General features: G+C 47.7%; 1 protein-coding gene across 1 annotated transcript in view; it reads left to right on the top strand.

Annotated features, from left to right (window-relative positions):
- Positions 1-4,198: 4,198 nt before the first annotated feature.
- LOC132830226 (multidrug and toxin extrusion protein 1-like) overlaps positions 4,199-26,434 on the top strand; it is a 116,585-nt gene continuing 94,349 nt past the window's right edge. Inside the window, exons 1-12 of the mRNA XM_060847759.1 lie at positions 4,199-4,333; positions 6,725-6,826; positions 7,264-7,332; positions 9,208-9,356; positions 11,752-11,794; positions 13,448-13,492; positions 14,184-14,281; positions 16,951-17,048; positions 21,641-21,754; positions 22,629-22,696; positions 22,927-23,029; positions 25,433-25,508. Coding sequence (XP_060703742.1) covers positions 4,199-4,333; positions 6,725-6,826; positions 7,264-7,332; positions 9,208-9,356; positions 11,752-11,794; positions 13,448-13,492; positions 14,184-14,281; positions 16,951-17,048; positions 21,641-21,754; positions 22,629-22,696; positions 22,927-23,029; positions 25,433-25,508 — 1,100 coding nt within the window. The remainder of the gene's footprint in view (positions 4,334-6,724; positions 6,827-7,263; positions 7,333-9,207; positions 9,357-11,751; positions 11,795-13,447; positions 13,493-14,183; positions 14,282-16,950; positions 17,049-21,640; positions 21,755-22,628; positions 22,697-22,926; positions 23,030-25,432; positions 25,509-26,434) is intronic.

Below are 26,434 nucleotides of genomic sequence, written 5' to 3' on the forward strand. Positions count from 1 at the left end.
CCACTATGTCGCACACTGTCCTGTGGTTGTGTCTCCTGGTTGTAGCCCCCCTCTCTCCCCCCCCCCCCCCACCTAAACCAGGGGAACCATCCTCCCGTTCTGACTAACCTCCTCCTGTTGTGAACAGCGGTCCCTCGAATTTTCTTGCTGGTTGTGTGGAACCCCCCAGTAAATTGAGCCAATGACACGGCTCGCTGTGCATGGCACACGGTGGTGTAAAGGGAGCGGTGAAGTAGATGTACTGGGGACTGGGCAGGGGCAGCGCATCCCTTTACCTCAGCCGTGTGGGGAACCGGCCCAAGGGCCTGACTGTGACGGTGGCTCTCTGTTGTCTCTCAGACAGGACACTGGTTTGTAAACATGTCATGAGCAGGTCAGCGGGTGACTCTGGGATTGAACACTATCGCCACTGGTGGCAGGCGGACAATGGCTGCCATTGTGGAAAGTCAGCCACAAACAACTGGACCCATTTTATGCAAACAATGAGCTGCAGTGTCAGAACAGGCTGCTTCAGGACGCGCTTGTTAATGACAGGAAACAGCCATTAGATTTAATTGCTTCGGTCATCTTGAGATCAAGCCCACTTTTCTCTCAATTTCCTTCACTGACAGAGCTCTTGTGGTAGTGTCCTTACCTTCGGACTGGAAGGTCTGCATTCAAATCTCACCTGCCCTGACTCTGTGTGGTAACTTGTCTGAACAGGTAGTTGTGAACCGGACGAGGGGGCAGCCTATTGGTGTCATCACTGGGCTGTTAATTCAGAGACCAAGCTAATGGTCTGTGGGACCTGGGATCAAATCCTGCCATGGCAGATGGTGGAATTTGAAATCAATGAAGAATCTGAAAGTAAGAATCTAATGTTAACCATGAATCCATTGATTGGTGGCAAAACCCATCTGGTTCATTCATGTCCCTTAGGGAGGGAAACTGCTATGCTCCCCATCTCCCCAGACTTCACAAGTGGAGGTATCTGGTTACAGACCTACGCCTGACACAGCATCATGTTTGTTCAGCCCTGACGCTAATGTAATGCTGATCTTTTGTATACCAGAATTTTTCTGTCCCACAGCAAGGTGGTTGATGGTTAACTCTCCTCTGGGGAAAGTAGGCCGAGCTAGAGATGCCCTCGCAGAAAAAGGTTTAAAATCTGCGTGTCCCAGTTCTGACTGCTGCTTTTCCCACGAGAAACAGCTCAACCTACTCCCACTCAACACTTTAGTCCTTGATTAGAATGGTGCGGGAAAAGCGCAGCAGGTCAGGCAGCATCCGAGGAGCAGGAAAATCAACGTTTCAGGCAAAAGCCCTCCATCAGGACTCTTGACTAGATGTTCCACATCTCTTGTCACTCAAGATTCTTTCAATCTACCATCCCCTCCTTGCCTCAGTGGGACCAACCTGCCCAGCGCCATCAGCAGATGCTTCATAAACAACCACCACATTTCTGTCATTGATTTCCCTGATATTCCCAATTCAGGCACCCCAGTTCCTGCCTAATAGCATTGTAATTCCTCCTCTGATGCTGTCTGACCTGCTGTGCTTTTCCAGCACACACTAATCTTGACTCTAATCTCCAGTACCCACTTCCACTCTAGTCCTTGCATCGCCTGCAAATAGGAACAAAGGATGCAGATTTAAGGATTCAGTTGTGAGATGGTGGTGGGGTAAAGTGAGGAAGAATGTTTATCACATCACAGGTGATAATGAACTGGAAAAAGCTGCCCACGGGGATGGTGGAAGTAGAGACAATGATTCATAGAGTCATAGAGATGTACAGCATGGAAACAGACCCTTCAGTCCAACCCCTCCGTGCTGACCAGATATCCCAACCCAATCTAGTCCCACCTGCCAGCACCCGGCCCATATCCCTCCAAACCCTTTCTATTCATATACCCATCCAAATGCCTCTTAAATGTTGCAATTGTACCAGCCTCAATCACTTCCTCTGGCGGTTCATTCCAGACACGTACCACCCTCTGTGTGAAAAAGTTGCCCCTTTGAAAATGATTTTTAAAAATTTGTTGTTGGGATGTTGCTGACTAGGCTCTTGCCTCTTTCTCATTGACTACAGGGCCATTGAGAGTCAACCACTTCACTGTGGGTCTGGAGTTATGTGTAGGCCAGATTGGGTATGGTCGGCAGATTTCCTTCCCTGAAGGACACCAGTGAACCAGGTAGTTGGTGTGTGAGGGAAATAAACGTACAGGGGATCCTAGAAATGTGTGCAAAAGGATGGACTGGATTGCTCTACAGAAAGCTGGCGTGGGCTTGACAGGCTGAACGACCTCTTTCTGTGTCCAAATGACTCACCTGCTTCCAACATTTCAAACCTCCCCATCTCCCCAGACTTCACAAGTGGAGGTATCTGGTTACAGACCTACCCCTGACACAGCATCATGTTTGTTCAGCCCTGACGCTCATGTAATGCTGATCTTTCGTATACCAGAATTTTATTTACCCAAGAAATCCACAAACTTTCTGTGTTCAGAGGATGACATTTTTGTTCTGTGTCTTTGATCCATTATCTCCCCGCCACGGCATATATTTCCCTCCTTTATTTTGTTCTTTCATGGGACATGGGTGTCTCTGGTCAGGCTAATCGTAAAGTCCCTTTGAACTGAGTGGCTTGTTAGACCATTTCGTTGCTGTGGGTCTGGAGTCACATGTAGGCCAAACCAGGTAAGGATGGCAGTTTCCTTCCCTGAAGGACATTAATGACCCAGATGGGGTTCCCCCCAATAATCGGCAATAGATTCATGGTCATCATTAGATTCTTAATTCCAGATGTTCATTGAATTCAAATTCCACCATCAGCCAAGGCGGGATTTGGATTACCGGGGTCTCTGGGTTAACAGTCCAGCGCTAATACCACTGGGCCATCGCCTACCTGATAGTCCACTGGTCAATAAGATATTTGACCACACTTTCCCAACTCAGTCCAGCAATTTGCCCAAGTAGCTATCAATCTCAGAATGAAGTGTACTTGCTGACTGAGTATTCACAACCCTTTGAGATTAGGAATTTCAGTGAACAGGGACTGCGTGAGTGATGGTGTCTCTCCTCTGTTCAGCTCCTTGGTTCTCACCTCCCAGCCCCTGGGAAAATGGCCTCTCTGCAAACATCCCGTCAAACTCTCCGCCGAGTCAACATCTCATTCTTGTAAACGTCAGAGAAAATGTCAGTGAGGGGCCCTCGTGGTGTAGTGACAATGCCCTTACCTCTGAGCTAGGAGGCCCATGTTCAAGTCCTACCTCTTACAGAGGTGTGTGATAACATCTCCGATCAGGTGGATTAGAAATTATTTATAGGCCCGACAGGGGGTCAGTTGGCTGGGTGGCTGGTATGTGGTGTCGAACGATATGAAGAGTGTGGGTTCAATCCCCACACCAATTGAGGTTGCCAAGAAGGGCTCCCCTCACCTTAGGCACGATGACCCTGAGTGAGACCAATTGCCTCGCTCTCACTCTGTCTGTCTCTCCCTCTGTAATGAGAGACTGGGACTATGGTCCAGTACGTTTATAATACTGTTTGTAGGCCCAATAGAATTGGTCTCTTTGTCAGGATAACTCTCTCGGTCCAGGAGCTGATCTAGTTAAAAGGAAAGAGTTCTTCTCTCTCACACCACAACTAATTGTTGGAATCTGAGGAATGCAATATCTGCTTCGTCTAACGTGTCCAAGGGAAAACGAAAGTCTGATTAAATTACCAGCAAGCTTTTCGTTTCTAGTCCTTTAGTTATCAGCATTCTGATGTTGTGCTTACTCTCTCTGTCTCCTCTCTGCTCATGGAACCTGGTCCATGATTGACCCAATGGGGTAATAATGGCAGCTGGGATCATTGGAGAGATTTGGACGGATAAGTGGAATGTCGTCTTGGAAGTCACAGCGAGGTCAAGAGTATGTGAAAGTTGAGAAACAAATTTGTGCCTTTCTTCAGTCTAGCTGGTCATAGAATCCTCTATCGCAGTTCCAACCGCCCTCCCCTTTATCCACGCCTAGTGGTGTTTCCGACAACATCTGTCCCATCCCCCCACCCAGCCTCACAACCGCCTCCATCTCCAGTTACCACCCTCTTCCCACTTGCCACTCTTCCCGCCCCCCACCCCCCACGGCTGTCACAGTCTAGGTGGTAGTGCTCTAAGGAAGGAGCTGGTGTGATCTTGGAGTCTCTCTGCCGTTGGAGAAAACCTTCCCAGTCTGAAATGGGTGACCGGGAGCAGGAATCAGAAGCAGGGCACACCTCCCGGATCCAGATTAACCCCGGGAGCTTTCTGCACTGCCTCTCGGTTGTAGTCTGGAAGGAGGTGAGGCAGCTATTCCTGTTGGCTGGACCATTGGTAAGTGCAACACTTGACATCGATATCTACCCTCCCCCTGTCCCAGCTTGGAGACAGGGGGAGCTCTGGGTGACTGTAGGTTCACATCGTCCCTCTCAGCAATGCCTTGGAGTGTGAGGGAGAGAGGAATTCTCAAAATCCTTCAGCCTTTGTGTTGTCACCTGGAGAAAGTTTATAGAGGTCCAGTTACTGGCAAATGATTCTGGCATTGCAAGGTCTTGCTGAGTTCAAAGTTGTCTGTGTTATTGTTTTTTTTTAAATTTCATTTATGGGGTAAAGGGTGTCACTGGCTAGAGCAGCATTGATTGGCTCGCTTGCCCAGTTAAGTGGTTCTGGAGTCACATGTAGGCCAGACCAGGTAAGGATGGCAGATTCCTTCCCTAAAGGAGATTAGTGGATCAGATGGGCTTTCTGACCATTGATTTATGGTCATTGTTAAACAGAATTTTTAAAAATTAAATTCAAATTACACCATCTACGGCAGGATTTGAACCCAGGTCCACAGAGTGTTACCTGGGTCTCTGGATTAATAGTCCAGTGATAATACCACTAGGGCATTGCCTCCAAACTGTAATGATAGACTTGGCTGAAAGTCACCTGGCCTCAAAATATTATGAGTCCCTGAAACTCATGAATAAACACATCCTTTTCTTCCACGTCCCACAGGGTGGCGTAGTGTGCCAAGTGCCCTGATATACCTGTGAGGTATTTTTGACCACCTTCCCCCCCCCAGGCTATTCTGTATACCTCTTATCCAAACAGCATCGGTGCACAACATTCATCATCCCTGTTTACCCTTGTTTACAAGAACCGGCATTTATATAGCACCTGCGCCATCCCAACAATTGATACCTCGTCAGAGAAGGAAAATTGCAGGACCATTTCTAAAATGGCTGACTGGTTTAAAGGAGGGTCTTCAGGAGGAGAATTGGTTGAAGTGAGTGGGGAAAGGAATTCCACAGCCTGGGAGAAAATTATTGAAGGGGAAGTCACCAATGGTGGGCTGAGTGTAGTGGAGTTTGGACAGGAGGCCAGAGTTGGAGGAACATGGAGATCCTGTAGAGCTATAGGATTGGGAATGGGATAAAAAAGGGAAATTAATCAATGAAGGGGAGAAGGTGTGGCAGTTCGGTGAATGTGAGAGGGTGAAGGTTCGGTGAAGGGGACGGGGTGATGGTTCGGCGAATGGGGTGGGGGTGATGGTTTGGTGAAGGGGAGAAGGTGACGGTTTGGTGAATGTGAGAGGGTGAAGGTTCGGTGAAGGGGACGGGGTGACGATTCGGTGAATGGGGTGGGGTGATGGTTTGGTGAAGGGGAGAGGGTGACAGTTTGGTGAATGTGAGAGGGTGAAGGTTCGGTGAAGGGGACGGGGTGATGGTTCGGTGAAGGGGACGGGGTGACGATTCGGTGAATGGGGTGGGGTGACGGTTTGGTGAATGTGAGAGGGTGATGGTTCAGTGAAGGGGACGGGGTGATGGTTCGGCGAATGGGGTGGGGGTGATGGTTTGGTGAAGGGGAGAGGGTGACAGTTTGGTGAATGTGAGAGGGTGAAGGTTCGGTGAAGGGGACGGGGTGACGATTCGGTGAATGGGGTGGGGTGATGGTTTGGTGAAGGGGAGAGGGTGACAGTTTGGTGAATGTGAGAGGGTGAAGGTTCGGTGAAGGGGACGGGGTGATGGTTCGGTGAAGGGGACGGGGTGACGATTCGGTGAATGGGGTGGGGTGACGGTTTGGTGAATGTGAGAGGGTGATGGTTCAGTGAAGGGGACGGGGTGATGGTTCGGCGAATGGGGTGGGGGTGATGGTTTGGTGAAGGGGAGAAGGTGACGGTTTGGTGACGGGGAGAGTGTGACGGTTCGGTGAAGGGGACGGGGTGACGGTTCGGTGAAGGGGAGAGGGTGATGGTTCGGTGACTGTGAGGGGGTGAAGGGGAGCGAGTGACGGTTCAGTGAAGGGGACAGCGTGACAGTTCGATGAATGGGTGGGGGTGAAGTTTCGGTGAAGGCAAGAGGGTTATGGTTCAGTGAAGGGGAAGGAGTGACGGTTCAGTGATGGGGAGGGGTGAGGGTTCAGTGAGGGGGAGAGGGTGACGGTTTGTTGAATGGAGTGGGTGACAGTTCGGTGAAGGGGATGGCGTGACGGTTCGGTGAAGGGGATGGCGTGACGGTTCGGTGAAGAGGCAGAGTGCCTGTTTGATATTGGCCCATGTGTATCGTGCTATGGCCGCTGCTGATGGTGAAGCAACAATCTTGGCTCGGATGCAGGCCGCTGAGTTTCAGTGGGGTTACTTTTCCATTGATGACGGGGCTCACTGAGGCTAGAGGATCCCTGTCTTCTGTTACCTCTTTTTGGATCTCCCAGCTGAACTTGATGTTGGTTTTGTTTGAATAGATCCTGTCGCAGGTGATGATTTACAGCCTGAACTTTATCAGCTCTGCGTTCAGTGGACACCTTGGCAAAAATGAATTGGGTGCTGTGTCACTCGCAACATCGGTGGGTACTTTACATTAATTGGGACAATGAACACATGGGGATAACCCAATTCAACAAGAGGACTCTGAAAATCAGTTTCCTGTGAGAGGTCCCTGCTGTTCGGATTTGGGTCCAGATGTTTACAAAGCAGCTTTATCTGGAATTGCACTAATCGAGGACATTGCCGTGTTGGGTTTTGACATGTTTGGGGTTCAGTTGGCCTGAAGTGAAATTCTTCCATCAAGGAGTGGCTCAAGAATCACAATGGCCTGTTCAAGGGCGCGGGCACTGACTGCTCAGACATTGACAACCTACCGAGAATGGGTGGGGAGGTGGGCGGATGGATTGTTGTGATCGCTTTTAATGCTTTGTCTCTCTTCTCATTGTTCTTTCCCACATTATCCCCCCCACCTACCCCACCCCACCCCATCCACCCCACCCCACCCAACTTCCCAAAGGTGATCAGCGTGACTGGTGTGGCTGTGGGCACGGGTCTGTCAATGGCATGTGACACTCTGATATCGCAGGTAAACCTCTCTCGCCAGGAGTCACCTGGACAGTAAACAATCAGCCACAAACCAATAACCTCTGACCAGGAGCTGGGGATAGGCTCCATGTTGCTTTGAAAGATAAGGGTTTGACACGTAAACAAAAACAGGAGAGTGGGGATACTGTCTTTTGGGGTGGGGTCAAACAGATATGTGGCTGTGAATTCTTTCCCTTGTGCAGAGGTTGTTCACACAGAGCGAGGGCTCCCAGCTGTCAGGGCCAGTCACTGGAGTCAGTCTAAGAAACGGGTGCCATTTGGTAAACAGAGAAAACCTTTCATTAAAGGGGTTCCTTCAGGCCCAAGTTGACCTGTTGTAGTCTAGGGTATCCCCCTCTCTGATCTAACGAGGTGAGCCTTGTTGAGTGAGCAGTATAACGTTTAATGGTTTGCTGGTACATGATGTGGAGGTGTCAGGGTTGGATAAGGTCAGAAGTCACACGACACCAGGTTATAGCCCAACAGGTTTATTTCTCATCAGGCAACAAAGGGGCAGTGCTCTGACTGCTTGTAATTTTAAATAAACCAGTTGGACTGTAACCTGGTGCTGTGTGACCTCTGACCTTGTACACCACTTGAATACTGCTGAGAAATTACACATTTTGTCAAAACTGTTCCTGTTACAGTCACCAGGGCAACGCACAAGTAATACCAATTCATAGGGAAAACTAACATTTATCTCATATTACAGGAGAGTGCTGGTTGGTTAGTTAGTGAACTCAGTCCAGTAGACTCTATGGCATTGTCTCTACCAATTAGAACCCTCCTCTCGTTTAGTCTAAATGTTGGTTTTACCTTTTAAGTTGGCATTTTTGTCCAGATGGGAACAGCATGAAAAGTTTCAACAAATCTGTATCTTTTTTAAACCAATTCTCAACATGAGGTTTATTGCATTACTGTAGCTATTTACAAATTGCAAAAGTGTGACTTACATTAGACCTACAGAGACGGTCAGGAGCACATTGACCCCAGGTCTGTTTCACACAGGCCCCTTCATTATTCTGACCATAATCTCGTGACACCATCGCAGTAGGGAGTGCTGATGGCTCCCAGGCGATTATTAACCCTAATGTGGAACATCCTGCCTCCTGGAAATGTTGAGATTGAAAGGCCCACTTTGTCCCAAGCTGCCCATATAAACTTGAACCTTACTCTTTCACTGAAATGAAGGGAGAGCATTGACTCCAGATTACAAATCCCAGCGACCTGTGTTTTTGGCTGTTAATACAAACTGCTTGGGCAGATATTATATGGTAGAATCTTTCAGGAACTTTCTATCCCTGAGGGCCATGATTGGGTGGCATGGTGGCTCAGTGGGTAGCACTGCTGCCTCATAGTGCCAGGGATGTGGGTTCAATTCCATCCACAGGCTTATGGGTCTGTGTGGAGTTTGCACATTCTCCCCGTGTCTGTGTGGGTTTCCTCCTGGTGCTCTGGTTTCCTTCCACAGTCCAAAGATGTGCAGGTTAGTTGGATTGGCTGTGGCAAATTGCACCTCGTGTCCAGGCATGAGCAGGCCAGGTGGATTCACCATGCGAAATGCAGGATTACAGGGATTGGGCTGGGATGCTCTTCACAGGGTCAGTGTGGACTCAATGGGTCAAATGGCCTGCTTTCACATTGTAGGGATTCCACAAATCTATGATGCTGAGCGGATGAATATATTCAGGACTGAGGGAGACCGAATTTTGGGGTCTAAGGGATAGGAAGCATGCGGGAAGGTGAGGTTGAGGTAGAGGATCAGCCAAGAAGGTGGAACAGGCTCGAGGGATCAAATGGCCTCCTGCTGCTCTTATTTCGAGTGAATGCTTTCTAGTTTGTGTCACTGAGCAGGACAATTTGAATCTCATTTCAGACTTATGGCAGCAAGAAGCTGAGGCAGATTGGGGTCATTCTGCAGAGAGGTATCCTTATCCTCATCATCTTCTGCTGCCCCTGCTGGGCCCTCTTCATCAACACGGAAAAAATCCTGTTGGCTACCAAACAGGACCCCGAGGTGGCCAGGTCAGGTGCCTTACTCAGTTCTAAAAGAAGAGTTATTGCTAAAGGTGTTTCCATTTAAGGAATGAAACAGTGATTATGTTACGTTTAGGGTCACTGGGGATCCTTCACTCCTCTATGAGTGGTGTCCAGTGTCTGTGGGCAGTGTCCATGGTCGGTGGGTGGTGTCCATGGTCGGTGGGTGGTGTCCGTGGTCGGTGGGTGGTGTCTATGGTCGGTGGGTGGTGTCCGTGGTCTGTGGGTAGTGTCCATGGTTGGTGGGTGGTGTCTATGGTCGGTGGGTGGTGTCCATGGTCGGTGGGTGGTGTCCATGGTCAGTGGGTGGTGTCCATGGTCGGTGGGTGGTGTCCGTGGTCGGTGGGTGGTGTCCATGGTCAGTGAGTGGTGTCCGTGGTCGGTGGGTAGTGTCCGTGGCCGGTGGGTGGTGTCTATGGTCGGTGGGTGGTGTCCATGGTCGGTGGGTGGTGTCCATGGTCGGTGGGTGCTGTCCACGGTCGGTGGGTGGTGTCCGTGGTCGGTGGGTGCTGCCCAGGGTCAGTGGGTGGTGTCCGTGGTCGGTGGGCAGTGTCCAGGATCTGTGGGTCTTTCGGTGGTGTCCTTTGTGGTGAGTTAACTTGAGCAAAGGTAGGGAATCACACACTGACTGGACATGGTGCCTGAAGGCCTGAAAGGCTGAATGGCCTGTTCCTATGCTACCTGATCTCTGGTGTGTACCAACTGTTATCACAGACTGGTTCATGATTTGTGATTCACTTTGATAGTACTTGCATTGCTTGGTATTTTCTGGTTGCTGCTTCATCAAATGTCCCTTAAAGGGACCATTGGAGGTGATCAATGTTGGTCGGTCTTTTTAAACTCACTAATGAACATACAGCCTCTGGGTCAAATTGGAGCTCCTTTCTTGATAGCACAGGACTTCCATGGCCTGTTACTGACTCAGGTTTTATTGCAGGAGATAGTGAGGTCTGCAGATGCTGGAGATCAGAGTTGAGAGTGTGTTGCTGGAAAAGCACAGCAGGTCAGGCAGCATCTGAGGGGCAGGAAAATCGATGTTTTGGGCAAAAGCCCTTCATCAGGAAATGAAGCCTCGACAAAGGGCAAATGTCCGAAACGTCGAATTCCCTGACTATCGGACGCTGCCTGACCTGCTGTGCTTTTCCAGCAACACACTCTCAACTCAGGTTTTATTGCCCTCTTCCAACAAGTTGAGGGACAGTGACTTTCACCTCCATGTGTCTGCTAGACCGAGGGGTTGGAAGCCCACAGGTAATGTTAGTGGATTAGAAATCTGGAGATCCATTGGGGGGTGGGTTCAAATCCCAGTGTGGAGTCATTGGAGTTTGAGTTTGGTTACTAAGATCTGGATTGTAAAGCCAGTTCTAGTAATGTTGACCATGAACCTCTTGTGGATTGTCAGAGAAAATTCTGGTCCAGCAATGTCCTTTCAGGAAGGTAATCTGCTGTCTTTACCTAGTTTGGCCTACAAGTGACTCCAGACCCACAACAATGTTGTTGGCTCTTAGAAACACAGCCATTCCATAAGATCGTGGCTGATCATCCAATCCAGTACCCACTTTCTCCCCATTCCTTTTAGCTTTAAGAATGATATCTAACTCCATATTGAAATCAGAACTCTCAACTGTCCTCTGAAATGGCTAAGCAAGCCACTCAGTTCAAGAGCAATTAGCATCAGATGATAGATGCTGGCCTTTGCCAACATCTTGTGGAAGGAAACATAAATAAAATGATGAGCTGCTCCACTCTCAGTGGGTACTGGGTCCTCACCAGAACCACTCAGGTGACAGAAAAGCCTGAGGCCCATTTTCAGATAGGTCTCAGGCTGGTGGGCCTAGTTATCAGGCCTCAATGGATCTCCCACCCATCACCCCTTTCAGAAGGACCTATCAGGTCCTCTCCACATGCAGCTTTCCCTAAAGCTAATGTACATCGACAAAGAATAAGTTGTGGTTGATGGGTTTTCATGAAATATTACATGCAACCAAAAAGAGCAGTGAATTATATTTGTCTCCCATCTATTATTTTGGGACACAAACAATATTGAGCTTTACCCTTTTGATTTTCCGAGAGAGGAAATTCAGGAAGTTTCCAATTGACCTTGGCCGGAGTTGGGATGGGGTGGGGATGGGGTTGGGGGGATGGGGGGTGGGTACATGGTGAGGTTGCAATGAACATGAACATTTTGTTGGTTTTGACAAGCGTGGCTGGCGTGGCAACTTGAAAATCCCAGGAACCGTGTGGTTTTGTAGCTGAATTGACCTGAGCCACAATTTCCTGAGCTGTTTGTGGGACATCGTTTGAGGTTTTCTGCAAATTCAGGGGTGTCTTAGGGGCATTAACTCTCTGCTGTTGTGGACTGATGTGGAAACCTCTCTTCCAGGTTATGCGGGCTTTATGTGAAGATATTTATCCCTGCTCTTCCTGTGAGTATGAACTCCACCTCGTAGCATTACAGGGTACATCCTCCTCCCTGTGAGTTATTGTGATTGTTGAATTCGGTGACGGGTGCTATTGTCAGTGAGCACTGAACCACTCCTTCCTCAACACAGCTTACATCCCCTAGCCATTGAGTTCAGTTTTGATGCTGGGACAAATCAAAGTGTTGTGTTCAGGGTGACAGTGCTCAGTGAAGAGTATGAGATGGATTTTTGCTAATGTCTCGTGTCTTCTCCCAGTAGATTTCACCTGGATTTGCTCAGGCTGTGTGCTTTGGCAGATTGAAAGGCAGTGCTCATTACCTCTGTCCAGTGCCGGTGCTCACCAGCAGATGGCAGTGACGTGCTGCGCAATGCCAATGTCCAATCAAAGACATTTGCCTTGTAATTTGTGAAAAACAGTCCCAGAATGTCCTGAAGGGTTTCCTGTTGAATCATTTGCATTCACCACCTATGTGTCACAATTTTTAAGGGAAAATGTGGCAAAAGGGGCCATTCAGCCCATCGTATTTATACTAGCTTTTTGAAAGAGCTATGCAATGAGCACTATACCACCCCGCCCCCCCCCCGCTCTTTCCCCATTATCCTGAAATATTCTCCCCTTCAATTTAGAAATTATCATTAAATCTGCTTCTGATGGTCTTACAGGCTGAATGAAAGTTCTCCTCATGCATCTCTGCATCCTTTGTTCCTAACCTTGAAATCTCTGGTTACCAATAAATGAATCCTTACGTTGTGGAGGATCAATAAACGCTGTCCCATAAATAATAACATGCTGGATGATTAATAAAAGTTTGAAGGCAGTTGTTGACCAGGAAGCTGAGGCCTTTCCTTTCTTTGTAGATTGAGAGGCAGGGCCTTTAATGTCTAGCTCACTGTGAATTGGGTTTGATATCCCTGACAGTGCAGCACTCCCTCGATACCAAAGCATCCACCTGGCACTGGGACTCTCAGTATGACTTTGAGACATTGAGCTGAAATGCCCATCACACGCACAGGGTGGTCAAATGTAGAGTGGGGATTAAAGAGAGAAAAAGGGGGATGAAAGGGGAGGGAGGGAGAGGGCTTATTTTCCATCACTCCACACTCTCTTACTTGCTTTTCTTCTCTTCCATCACACTATTTCTCCTCACTTGTCTTTCAAATCCTTCTTTACTCACTCTCCCTCTCTCTCTTCCCCCCTTGTGTTACGTCTCACATATTTACGAGACACGTTCATGATATCATCACTTTATACCTGAGGGTGTGACAATCTCATACTCCATCTTACCCCGTGATCACGTGAAGCATGACATGCTGTTGGAAGCACACTCCTCTCTTGTAACCTATTGACTGATGTGCCTGAGAATATATCTGTATATAACAGCCAGATGTAATAAACATCTGCTATATTCTTCAATAGCACAACATTCGCTCCCAGTTCCTTATGTTATAAGGAACAACACAAATACTACCTGTGTTGGAAACAAAAATTGCATCACCTCTTTCTCTTCCTCTATTCTACTGCCTACCACATTCTGTTCCTCTTTATATAATTTCTGTCTTTGTTATATTCTCTCATATTCTCCCACCCTGGTGTGTGTTGTGGGCGATGTTTTAACTCCATGTGTGTTCACCACTCTCTTTTTCCTGCCCCCACAGGCGGTTTTCCTATACCAGCTCCAAGTGCGATACTTACAGAATCAGGTAATAATCCAGAGTTTGGGAAATCATGGGATAGTGCAAATTTTAGCAGTAGCTATTTATTCTTTTGGTGTTTATCGGTGCATTTTAAAATAGAAATATGAATTACGAGTAAATCAACTGGGTTAGGGTGAAATGAGTGAAATCTCTTGGTATTACACATTCATGCACACTTCCTTTCCCTTCTGTTGCTCCCCCCTGCCTCCCATCTCTCTCACTCTGATCTCCCCCTCTCTTTTCCTCATCAGTCTAATCCTCTCTTTTTTTTCCCACTCCTTAATCCCTCGTCTGATCCCCCTTACTCTCCCCTTTTCTGTCCCACATACTCTCACTCTCCTTTTCCTCCCTTATCTCTCTCTTTTTCCCTCCCTTATCCTTCTCTCTCACCTGCTCTCCGTCACTCCCCTTCTCTCGCCTTCTGTCCCCTTTCTCTCTCGAACTCCTCCCTGTCAAACTCCTCTCCTCTTTCCATTTTATTTGTTTCTCTCTCTCTCTTTCTTTCTCTCTTTCGCCGTCCCATCATCTCCCACAATGAGAAACAGAGATATCACTGTCAGGGAGAGACAGCAGTGACTCAGTCTTTTAAGCTAGAGGGTTTGTCATTGCAGGTACCCGAGTGTGTTGGAGTCTGTTGTAGATCCTTGTTATACTCCACTGAAAGCTGATAGTCCTTTGTCTGATGCCCCTTCTGCAGGGTATAACGATGCCACAGGTATTCACTGGACTGGTGGCTAACGTTCTAAGTGCCCTGGTAAACTATATTTTCCTGATCGTGTTGAAACTTGGAGTGGCGTGAGTACTGCTTGCTTTTTCCAAGGATGAGCACTCATTGCTGGTATTCGTGTATTCTCACAGCCCAGATCATGCCAGGTCCTTCGGCCCACCTAACATAATCCTATCTGGAATATCCGTTCAGTAATGTAATCCCAATAACTATCCCCGTATTCCCGGCATCCATCTTTGGAGTAAAGCGATTGCTCTTGGAAATAAAAACAGAAGATGCAAGGTACACTCAGCAGGATGGGTAGCATCTGTTAACAGAGTTAATGTTTTAGATCATTAATTGTCCATCAGTTACCTTCCGATGTCAGATCCAACTTGACCTTTGAACACTGAACTTTAATCCAAATTGAGCTTGCTAACTCTGATTGGATATATTCCTGGATCCTTAATCCCATGACCTCCAACCAATAGGTGGCCCACCCCCAACACCACACACCATTGGTTGCCCACCATGTGTGCCGCCCAGTGTCCCACCTTCACGCCCTGATTGGGAAATAATCGCAACCAATGCAACCTGATTGGATGAACCAAAAACCCTTCTTTATTCCGTTCCAATGTATTCCATAACAAGGGTGGCACGGTGGCTCAGTGGTTAGCACTGCTGCCTCACAGCGCCAGGGACCTGGGTTCATTTCCAGCCTCGGGCAACTGTCTGTGTGGAGTTTACACGTTCTCCCAATGTCTGCGTGGGTTTCCTCCGGGTGCTCCGGTTTCCTCCCACAGTCCAAAGATGTGTAGGTTAGGTGAATTGGCCATGCTAAATTGCCCATAGTGTTAGGTGCATTAGTCAGGGGTAAATATAAGGTAGGGGGAATGGGTCTGAGTGGGTTACTCTTCAGAGGTTCAGTGTGGACTTGTTAGGCCAAAGGGTCTGTTTCTATACTGTAGGGAATCTAATCAAATCTATTAAAGAAACAGCAGCATCCAAAAGCAATGAGTAAGATGACAACTATTCCTGGACAAGTCACCATAATCCCAGAGAACTAGAGGACCGTGCTCTCATTAGAGATAGAGAGATCGACAGGTGGTGGTTTAACCTGAGGGTCACCGTGCCTCAGGCAAGGGAGAGGTTGAGCAGGAGAGTTCTTCATAGTAACCTCAGCCAGTGCGCGTCAAAATCCTGGAATTCCCTCCCTAAGGACACTGTGGGTCTCCCTACAGCAGCAGTTCTAGAAGGCAGCTCACCACCGCCTTCTCAAGGGGAACTAGGAACCTGCAGTAAATGCTGGCCCAGCAACGCCCATGAGAGAATAAAAGAGTTGAACACAGATCATCCAGCCAAACTGACCCCACAGCTGTACTAACACCCGACAAGGCCAGAACCCAGAGGAACGCAAAGAGGCCATTCATCCCATTTGAGACTGTTCCAACATTCAACAAGGTCAGAGCTGATCTGATAATCCTCAATTCCTGGCCTTGTTCCTCCTTAATCCTTGATTGGCTAACTGATGAAAAATCCCTCTACCTCAGCCTTGAATGTACTTAATGACCCAGCCTTGTCAAGCTCCTCTGAATTATTTCCGTGTGGCTGTACCCTAGAGGTGAATCCTCGATTCCTGGGGATTCCAGGCCAACATGATAGAGTAGACAGCTCTGACATGTTTGGGGCTGAGGGCCAGTCTCTGATTCAGCTATTTACAGTGTAGCACTTTGCTGGAACAGCTGTTAGCCCCCAGTACTTCAGTGGCAGACGCTGTTGGCCTTGGAAACAAAGCTATCGTTTAGTTTGCAAATCACGGGGAGGGACTGGAGTGAGCCACTGGACATCGGTGAGTCGTCAAGCTGACCCCAATCCATCACCCTCCCCATTAAATTCCCCCCAAGTGCTGGGACCCCACCCCCAACACTGCCATTCACATCTGTCCCTGGATGACCAGCCTCTGGATGAAAATGCCTTAGATCCAAAGCTGCTCACAATGGAGTGCTTCCTAGGGTCAACACCTACTGCCCTAGAGAGGGCACTGCCAGGACAAAGCTATCTGTATCACTAGTGTGACAGCAATGTCATAGAGTCATAGAGCTGTATTGCACAGAAACAGACCCTTCGGTCCAACCAGTCCATACTGACCAGATATCCAAAACTAATCTAGTCCCACCTGCCAGCACCTGGCCCATATCCCTCCAAACCTTTCTATTCATATATCCATCCAAATGCCTTTTAAATGTTGCAATTGTACCAGCCTCCACCACTTCCTCTGGCAGCTCATTCCATACACGTACCACCCTCTGTGTGAAAAAGTTGCCCCTTTGGTCCCTTTTATATCTTTCCCCTCTCACCCTAAACCTATGCCCTCTAGTTCTGGACACCCCCACCCCAGAGAAAAAAACCTTGCCTATTTACCCTATCCATGCCCCTCATGATTTTATAAACCTCTATACGGTCACCCCTCAGCCTCCGACACTCCAGGGAAAACAGCCCCAGCCTGTTCAGCCTCTCCCTGTAGCTCAAACCCTCCAACCCTGGCAACATCCTTGTCAATCCTTTCTGAACCCTTTCAAGTTTCACAACATCCTTCCGATAGGAAGGAGACCAGAATTGCACGCAATATTCCAAACCTGGGTGGCAGACTGAATGTGTGAGTGCCATGGTGCATGGTCACCGCTGAAATGGGCAGGTGCTGGTTGGGAGCTTTGTGTGAGGATTCGGTGATGTTTATACCCTTGCTTTTCTGTTTCAGAGGGTCTGCTTGGGCCAACGTGATCTCGCAGTACAGCCAGAACATCATCCTCTTTACTTACATTCGGTGCAGGAAACTGCACCTTCCAACCTGGGGAGGTGAGGCGAGTCCTCCTGACCAGCACCTCTAAGCTGGTGGAGGTTAAGAGGGGATTTGATAGAGATGTTGTAGGATGGGGCAATGGGACTTAGAGTCCCTTGTTCATTTGTAAAGGAAATCACCAAATCAATCCAGCAATTAAAACATTAAATTCAAAACAGAATCCAAGCAGTTTGAGAATTTGCAAGTGTCCACAAGATAGTATTGCAGACCATATGATGTCAGAACAGAAGCAGGCCATTCAGCCCATCGAGACTGCTCCGCCATTCAATGAGATCGTGGCTGATCTGATAATCCGCAACATCATGTTCCTGCCTTTTCCCCATAAGCCTCGATCCCCTTCCTGATTAAAAATCTATACAACCCAACTTCAACAGTCCTGGGCGTAAAGACTTCCACACAATCATCAGCTCCCCCCACACACCCCCCAAAGGGATTAAATGTCTCCTTATCTCTGTCATACAGGGGTGACCCCTGCGTGAGGGGTGGGTGAGGAACAGCGTTACTAACCTTGCACTTGTGAAGTTAGTTTGCACTGAACCAGAGCTCTTGAAAAAGGTGGATATCAGGATCAGTCAAGAATTGATTTTCCCATCAGGTTTACAAATGAACAATGGCAGCCTATTCTAATAGACTCCACAACAAAAGTTCGGACAGCTGGAGTGAAATACACACACACACACACACACACACACACACACACACACACACACACACACACACACACACACACACACACACACACACACTTCAACACACACACATACACACACACACACACACACTTCCACACACACACACACACTTCAACACACTCTCTCACACACTCTCACTCTCTCTCACACACTCCAACACACTCACTCTCTCTCACGCACTCCAACACACTCAATCTCTCACACCCTCCAACACACTCACTCTCTCTCACACACTCCAACACACTCTCACACACTCCAACACACTCACTCTCTCACACACTCCAACACACTCACTCTCCCGTGCACACTCCAACACACTCTCTCACACACACTCCAACACATTCTCTCTCACACACTCCAACACACTCACTCTCTCTCACACACTCCAACACACTCTCTCTCACACACTCCAACACACTCTCTCTCACACACTCCAACACACTCACTCTCTCTCACACACTCCAACACACTCTCTCTCACACACTCCAACACACTCACTCTCTCACACACTCCAACACACTCTCTCTCACACACTCCAGCACACTCTCTCACACACACTCTCCCGCGCACACACCAACACACTCTCTCATACACACTCCAACACACTCACTCTCTCTCACACACTCCAACACACTCTCTCCCACACACTCCAACACACTCTCTCACACACACTCCAACACACTCACTCTCTCTCACACACTCCAACACACTCTCCCGCGCACACTCCAACACACTCACTCTCTCTCACACACTCCAACACACTCTCTCTCACACACTCCAGCACACTCTCTCACACACTCCAACACACTCTCTCACACACTCCAACACACTCTCTCACACACACTCTCCCGCGCACACATCAACACACTCTCTCACACACTCCAACACACTCTCACTCTCTCACACACACTCCAACACACTCTCTCTCACACACTCCAACTCACTCTCTCACACACTCCAACACACTCTCTCTCACACACTCCAACACACTCTCTCTCACACACTCCAGCACACTCTCTCACACACACTCTCCCGCGCACACACCAACACACTCTCTCATACACACTCCAACACACTCACTCTCTCACACATTCCAACACACTCACTCTCCCGCGCACACTCCAACACACTCTCTCACACACTCCAACACACTCTCACTCTCTCACACACACTCCAACACACTCTCTCTCACACACTCCAACACACTCACTCTCTCACACTCCAACACACTCTCTCTCACACACTCCAACACACTCACTCTCTCTCACACACTCCAACACACTCTCTCACACACTCCAACACACTCTCTCACACACACTCTCCCGCGCACACACCAACACACTCTCTCACACACTCCAACACACTCTCACTCTCTCACACACACTCCAACACACTCTCTCTCACACACTCCAACTCACTCTCTCACACACTCCAACACACTCTCTCTCACACACTCCAACACACTCACTCTCTCTCACACACTCCAACACACTCTCTCTCACACACTCCAACACACTCTCTCTCACACACTCCAGCACACTCTCTCACACACACTCTCCCGCGCACACACCAACACACTCTCTCATACACACTCCAACACACTCACTCTCTCACACATTCCAACACACTCACTCTCACACACTCACTCTCCCGCGCACACTCCAACACACTCTCTCACACACTCCAACACACTCTCACTCTCTCACACACACTCCAACACACTCTCACACACTCCAACACACTCTCTCACACACTCTCTCACACACACTCTCCCGCGCACACACCAACACACTCTCTCATACACACTCCAACACACTCACTCTCTCACACATTCCAACACACTCACTCTCCCGCGCACACTCCAACACACTCTCTCACACACTCCAACACACTCTCACTCTCTCACACACACTCCAACACACTCTCTCACACACACTCCAACACACTCACTCTCACACACTCACTCTCACACACTCCAACACACTCTCTCACACACTCCAACACACTCTCTCTCACACACTCCAACACACTCTCACTCTCTCACACACACTCCAACACACTCTCTCTCACACACTCCAACACACTCTCTCACACACTCCAACACACTCTCTCTCACACACTCCAACACACTCTCTCACACACTCCAACACACTCTCACTCTCTCACACACTCCAACACACTCTCTCACACACTCCAACACACTCTCACTCTCTCACACACTCCAACACACTCTCACTCTCTCACACACACTCCAACACACTCTCTCTCACACACTCCAACACACTCTCTCACACACTCCAACACACTCTCACTCTCTCACACACACTCCAACACACTCTCTCACACACACTCCAACACACTCACTCTCACACACTCACTCTCACACACTCCAACACACTCTCTCACACACTCCAACACACTCTCTCTCACAAACACATACTCTCTCTCTCTCTCACACACACACACACATATACACACACACACACACACTCACACACTCACACAATCACACACAATTACTCACTCACATGGACTAGACTGATATCCATTGATTGGCTGCTGAAAGTTGAGGTCTTCACGTTGAAGGAGAAAGTGAACACTGCAGATGCTGGAGATCAGAGTCGAGAGAGTGGTGCTGGAAAAGCACAGCAGGTCAGGCAACATCTGAGGAGCAGGAGAATTGATGTTTCGGGCATAAGCCCTTCATCAGGAATTTACCCTGACCTTGAGACCTCCTTTTATAGAGTCAATAGCTATGAAGCAGGTCAGACAGTATCTAAGGAGCAGGACAGTCAACATTTCAGTACTGAAACCCTTCATCAGCTGTTGACCTGAAACATTGACTCTCCTGCACCTTTGATGTTACCTGACCTGCTGTGCCCTTTCAGCACCTCGGCTATTGACTCTGGCTTCCAGCATCTGCAGACCCCCTTTTACACAATAAGACAAAGACAGTTTCTCTTATTAAGAAATTATACTGGACTGAGAGCATTTTTGTTTGAGTGTCCAATTTTTTTTCTTCAGGTAGATTTATAGATCGCATGTGAATTTAAACTATACTTGCCATGCTATAAATATTTAATTTCTTATTACTAGAGTATAATAAAGGGTTAATTCTTAAAATAAATATTCTTAAGCAGGTGTTAAATGATCATAGTCAGGGTCAAATAGTTGTACAGCACAGAATAAGACCCTTCAGTCCAACTAATCCATGCTGACCAGATATCCTAAATTAATTGAGTCCCACTTGTCAGCACCCGGCACATAACTCTCTAAACCCTTCCTATCCATATACCAATCCCAAGGCCTTTTAAATATTGAAATCGTGCCAGCCTCCATCACTTCCTCTGGCAGCTCATTCCAGCCATGCACCACCTGCTGCATAAAACAAATTGTCCCTTGGGTCCCATTCTCAGCTTAAACCTATGCCCTCTAGTTTTGGATTCCTCTACCCTGCAGAAAAGATCTTGTCTATTTACCTTATCTGTGCCCCTCATGATTTTATAAACCTGTATAAGATTACCCCTCAGCCTCCAACACTCCAGGGAAAACAGCCGCACTCTATTCAGCCTCTCTCTCTGTAGCTCAAACCCTCCAACCTTGGCAACATCCTTGTAGATCCTGTATGAACTCTTTCAAGTTTCACAAACAGAATTGAACGCAGTATTCCCAAAGTGGCAATTCCTCATGAACTCTCAATGTTGTAGGATTTTTGAGTATGCTGATTTTGGTTATTTACACTAATTGTTTCTTCTATAAAGTGTATTCTAGCCAGAGGTAATCTGACTAGTCTGAAAACTTCTTGGGCGAGGACATTTCACTTTGGGATTCGGATTTTCTCCTCTTGTTGTCTAATGTAGCTTTTTTTGTCTTTATGTGTGTGTGTGTGTGTGCAGGATGGACAATGGACTGCCTTCAGGAGTGGGGCCCTTTCTTGCGATTGGCCATTCCCAGCATGTTCATGTTCTGTATCGAGCTCTGGGCCTATGAAATGGGATCGTTCCTCGCAGGTAGCCAACTACAGGCCAATCCATCCTCGATCTCCTCACCGTGTAGAAGGGAAATCACAGGGCCTTTTCAGTCTGTGATCGTAAGCAATAGGAACAATAGCAGCCCATTCAGCCTCTTGAGCCATCTCTGCATTGTTGATTGATTGAAGTTCCTCATATCCACTTTCCTGCCCTTTTCCTGTAACCCTCGATGCCCCGACTGATCAAGAATCTCTCTATTTCATCCTTAAATGTCCACAAGGACTCTGCCCCCACAGCTCTGTGTGGCAAGGAGTTCCAAAGACACACAACCCTCTGAGAGAAGCGATTCCTCCTGTATTCAGCCTTCAATGAGCACCCCTTTATTCTGGCACTATCCCTCTGGTCCAGGACTCTCCCATGACGGGAAACATCCCTCTCAATATTAACCCTGTCAAAGCCCCTTTTAAGAATCCTAAGCAACAAAAAAATGAAAGAACTGTAGATTTACAGCTGGAAATCCGAAACAAAAATAGAAATTGCTGGAGAAACTCAGCAAGTCTGGAGAGAAACCAGTCAGTGTTTCGGGTCCAGTGACCCCGGTTCAGAACATTGGAATCCTGTATGTGTCAATCAGACCAGCTCATTCTTCCAAACTCCAGTGAGGAGAGTTTAATTTTTTTTTTAACAAAAATGGAGGCTCTGGCAGCATCTGTGGAGAGAAATCTGAGTTAGCATTGCAGGTCGAGTGACCTTTAACCTTTGCTTGTAAGACAATCCCTCCATACAAGGGATCCTTCTCGTAACCTTCTCTGAAGTGTCTCCAATGAAATAATATCTTTTGTGTCTGTGTGCCCTATGCCTGAGGCTGACCTGACATATACATTATCAAGGCCTTTCCTCTTTGTCTCTTCAGGCCTCATTAGTCAAGTCGAACTCGGGGCTCAGTCTATCATTTTCCAGGTGTTGACGGTTTTATACATGGTAAGTACAGATTCTTTAGATCCATACATTACCCCAATGTAGTCCACAGCACTCCCACACCACACCTCTACCCAATGTACACTCACCACCCAGTGAGATGGACAAGGGCAGCAGATGCATAGGAACACTACCACCTCCTCTCAGAGTCTGGCACTGTCCTGGTGTGGAGGAATATCACCCACGCACACTTTTCTTTTGCTTTTAAGTTGTTGATATTTTTCCGATTTCAGACGCACGTCGGGATCGGGATGGCAGCTGGTGTCCATGTGGGCATGGCTCTCGGAGGAGGTGATCCACAGCAAGCTAAGATCTCAGCAATGACTGCTATCATTTGTGCTGGTGAGAGAGAGTGTGGGCTGGAGTGTCAGATCTATCTCTCGTCATGCTTTTCTGAGTGTGTGTGTGTTGATTTCTGTGTGTGCTTTTGTGTATCTGTGTGTGCATGTGTGTGTGTGTGTGTGTATATGTCTGTGTGTTGATTTCTGTGTGTGCTTTTGTCTATCTGTGTGTGCATGTGTGTGTGTGTATATGTTTGTGTGTGTTGATTTCTGTGTGTGCTTTTGTCTATCTGTGTGTGCATGTCTGTGCGTGTGTGTGTGTATGTCTGTGTGTGTTAATTTCTGTGTGTGTGTGTATAGTGTGTGCTTTTGTGTGTGTATGTTTGTCTGTCACTATCCATACTTATAGCTGTCCTTATGGCTCCTTGTTTTCCTGTTGCTATGTCTCCTCCTTTTTTCTTGGACACCTAGTAACATAGAAACATAGTGACACAAAATTGGAGCAGGAGTAGGCCATTCGGCCCTTCGAGTCTCCTCTGTTGTTCAATATGATCATCCAACTCAGTCCCTTGTTCCTTCTCCCCATTCCCCTTTGACAGGTAAAGCAGCTACATTATCTCTGGTTTCTGCAGTTAGTTTGTCCTGCACTAGGTTATCAGCTTGTCACCACAGGCTCGAGGGAGGTGTCACTCTGTATCGAGCAAGGGACCCTCTCCTACTCTGATTCCTACTGTTGGGATTTTGGAGGATTTGCAGGTTAATGATCATCACTCTTAGCTATGTTATGAACTCCCCTTGCTTGGCCGAGAGTCGGACTTGAGCCCCAGAGCTGCTGGTTCAGAGGCAGGGACACTACCCACTGCACCACAAGACCTCCTACTGTGTCTCACCTTTATTGAACCAATTGATGAATGTCTCTGAGCGTTACACTGGTTTCTCCATGTGCCTTTACCCAACTGTATATTTATTTACGGCTACATTTCTATCTCCCTCTTCCTCAATTGATCTTCGGGATCTCTCTGACTGTGATGTAAGCAAATGAACTAGAAGCAGGAGTAGGTCAGGCAGCATCCAAACAGCAGGGGAATCGATGTTTCGGGCATAAGCCCTTCTTCAGGAATCATTCCCTCATTCCTGAAGAAGGGCTTATGCCCGAAACGTCAATTCCTCTGCTCCTCGGATGCTGCCTGACCTGCTGCGCTTTTCCAGCAACGCTTTTTCAGCTCTGATCTCCAGCATCTGCAGTTCTCACTTTCTCCTAGAAGCAGGAGTAGGCTATTCAGCCCCTCAACTCTGCCCCACCTCAACTCCACATTGCTGCTTACTCCTGATGACCTTTCACCCCCTGCTCACCAAGTATTCCTCCATCTCTGCTTTAAAGATAGTCAAGCTTTCTACTTCTGTTGACTTTTGAGGGAATGAGTTCTAAAAACTCTCAACCCTTTGAGAGAAAAAACATTTCTCCTATCTCATGAACAAATTAACCCTGTAATTGGTATACTACCTATTTGAGCTCCATGATTGTAACAACAGGTACATTGTAGATCCCTCAGTCTCTAACCCGAAACCCACTCCCCTCCTTACCTCCTTGGGGTTTACCAGCCACCCCTGCTTTAATCGCTGTTGCTATTAACCATCTTGAGGGGCATGGATAGGGTGAATAACCAAGCTTGTTTCCCAGGATGGGGGGAGTCCAAAACTAGAGGGCATAGCTTTAAGGTTAGAGGGGAAAGATTTAAAAGGGACCTGAGGGGTAACTTTTTCATGTAGAGGGTGGTGCATGTGTGGAATGAGCTGCTAGAGGAAGTGGTGGAGGTTGGTACAATTACAACATTTAAAAGGCACCTGGATGGGTATATGAATAGGAAGCGTTTGGAGGGATATGGGCCAAATACTGGCAAATGGGACTAGGTCAGATTGGGATGTCTGGTCGGCACAGACAAGTTGGACCGAAGGGTCTGTTTCCGTACTGTGCGACTCTTTGACTCCATTTTAAATAGGTGACCTTTTCTTGTTAAACAGTGACCCGTGGTTCCAGAATTCCAGAATGAAACATCCTCTCCACGTTCATTCTGTCAAGACCCCTCTGGACCCGTGATGTTTCAACCAAGTTGCCTCCTACTGTTCTAAACTCCAGCAGATACAAGTCCAGTCTGTTCACCTTTATCGTTGTCACTTTATCTGCGTGTGCATCTCTTCCCTTCCTCCATCCTCGCCCCTCTCCCCTGCCTCCTTCCTCCTCCCCCACCGCGTCCATACCTCTCCCTGTCACTAGAGGCAGTAGAACCCATGTCCATGGCCCACTGTTTCGACTCCTTCCTATGATGAGCCAAAGGGCCTGTCTAATTGTCAACGTTGGAGAATGGTGTACTATAGTTCTGTTCCCAATTAATGCGTTTTTAAAAATCTGTTGGTAACTCTCTGACCCTGGCGTGGTACAAGTGTTCTCTTTCCACAGGTTGTGTTGCCTTGTTCCTCATGACGTTACTGCTGGGGCTTAAAGATCTTGTAGCCAAAATCTTCACCAGTGACCGGTTAGTACAACCTTCCCTAGGTCTGACCTTGCCGTGAGATGCTGTTGTGGCATGTTACTAGTGGTAGCAGTGAAGAGGTTGCTGTTAGGGCCGTCGTTCAGGTGAGGACTGCGATCCAGGCGAAAGGGTGTCACTTACTGAAACCTTGTAGCGCTGACCCCTCTGTCAATAAGCCACCCTCCAAGGTCAATGTGGCCTTATTAAGGTGTGGTGCCCAGATCTGCTCGCAGTACTCCAATTGGAGTCTACCTGGGGTTTTGCAGAGCTCCGGACTAACTACTGTATCCTTCTGCTCCAGTCCTCAAGATGTAAGGGTCAGCATTTCATTAGCTTTCCTTATTGTGGCATTTTAAAGATCTGTGCACCTGAACCCTCAAGGGTCTTTGGGCACCCATTGTATTTAATTTCCTACCATCCAGAAAGTGCCTGAGTTTTTCTCTATCGGTCCAAATGAATAACCTCACATTTGCTTGCATTGACCTCCATATGCCATCATTTTGCCCATTCATCTTGTCTATCAATATCACTTTGATTTTTATGCTATCATCCACACTGTCTACAATACTACCGAACTTTGTGTCATCAGCGGGTGTGGACATATGACTTTCTATGTCATTATCCAAGTTGTTAATAAATGAGGAGAATAACTGAGGTCCTAACACAGATCCCTGAGCATTGCTATTGGTCACACACCTACCCATCAACCCTACTTTCTGCTGCCTAACACTCAACCAGTTGGCGTTCAATTCCATGGGCTTTTACCTTAGTTAACAGTCTTGTGCGACTTTATCAAATGCATTTTGATAATATTCATATGGAAGTCCATATAAATACCATCCGTAGATATTCCCCTGTCCATTATCTTAGTTACCTCTTCAAAACATTCAGTGAGGTTTGTCAGGCCTATCTCTCTCTGATTAACTGAA

This window comes from Hemiscyllium ocellatum, chromosome 31 (genome assembly GCF_020745735.1).
Source record: "Hemiscyllium ocellatum isolate sHemOce1 chromosome 31, sHemOce1.pat.X.cur, whole genome shotgun sequence".
NCBI lineage: Eukaryota > Metazoa > Chordata > Chondrichthyes > Orectolobiformes > Hemiscylliidae > Hemiscyllium > Hemiscyllium ocellatum.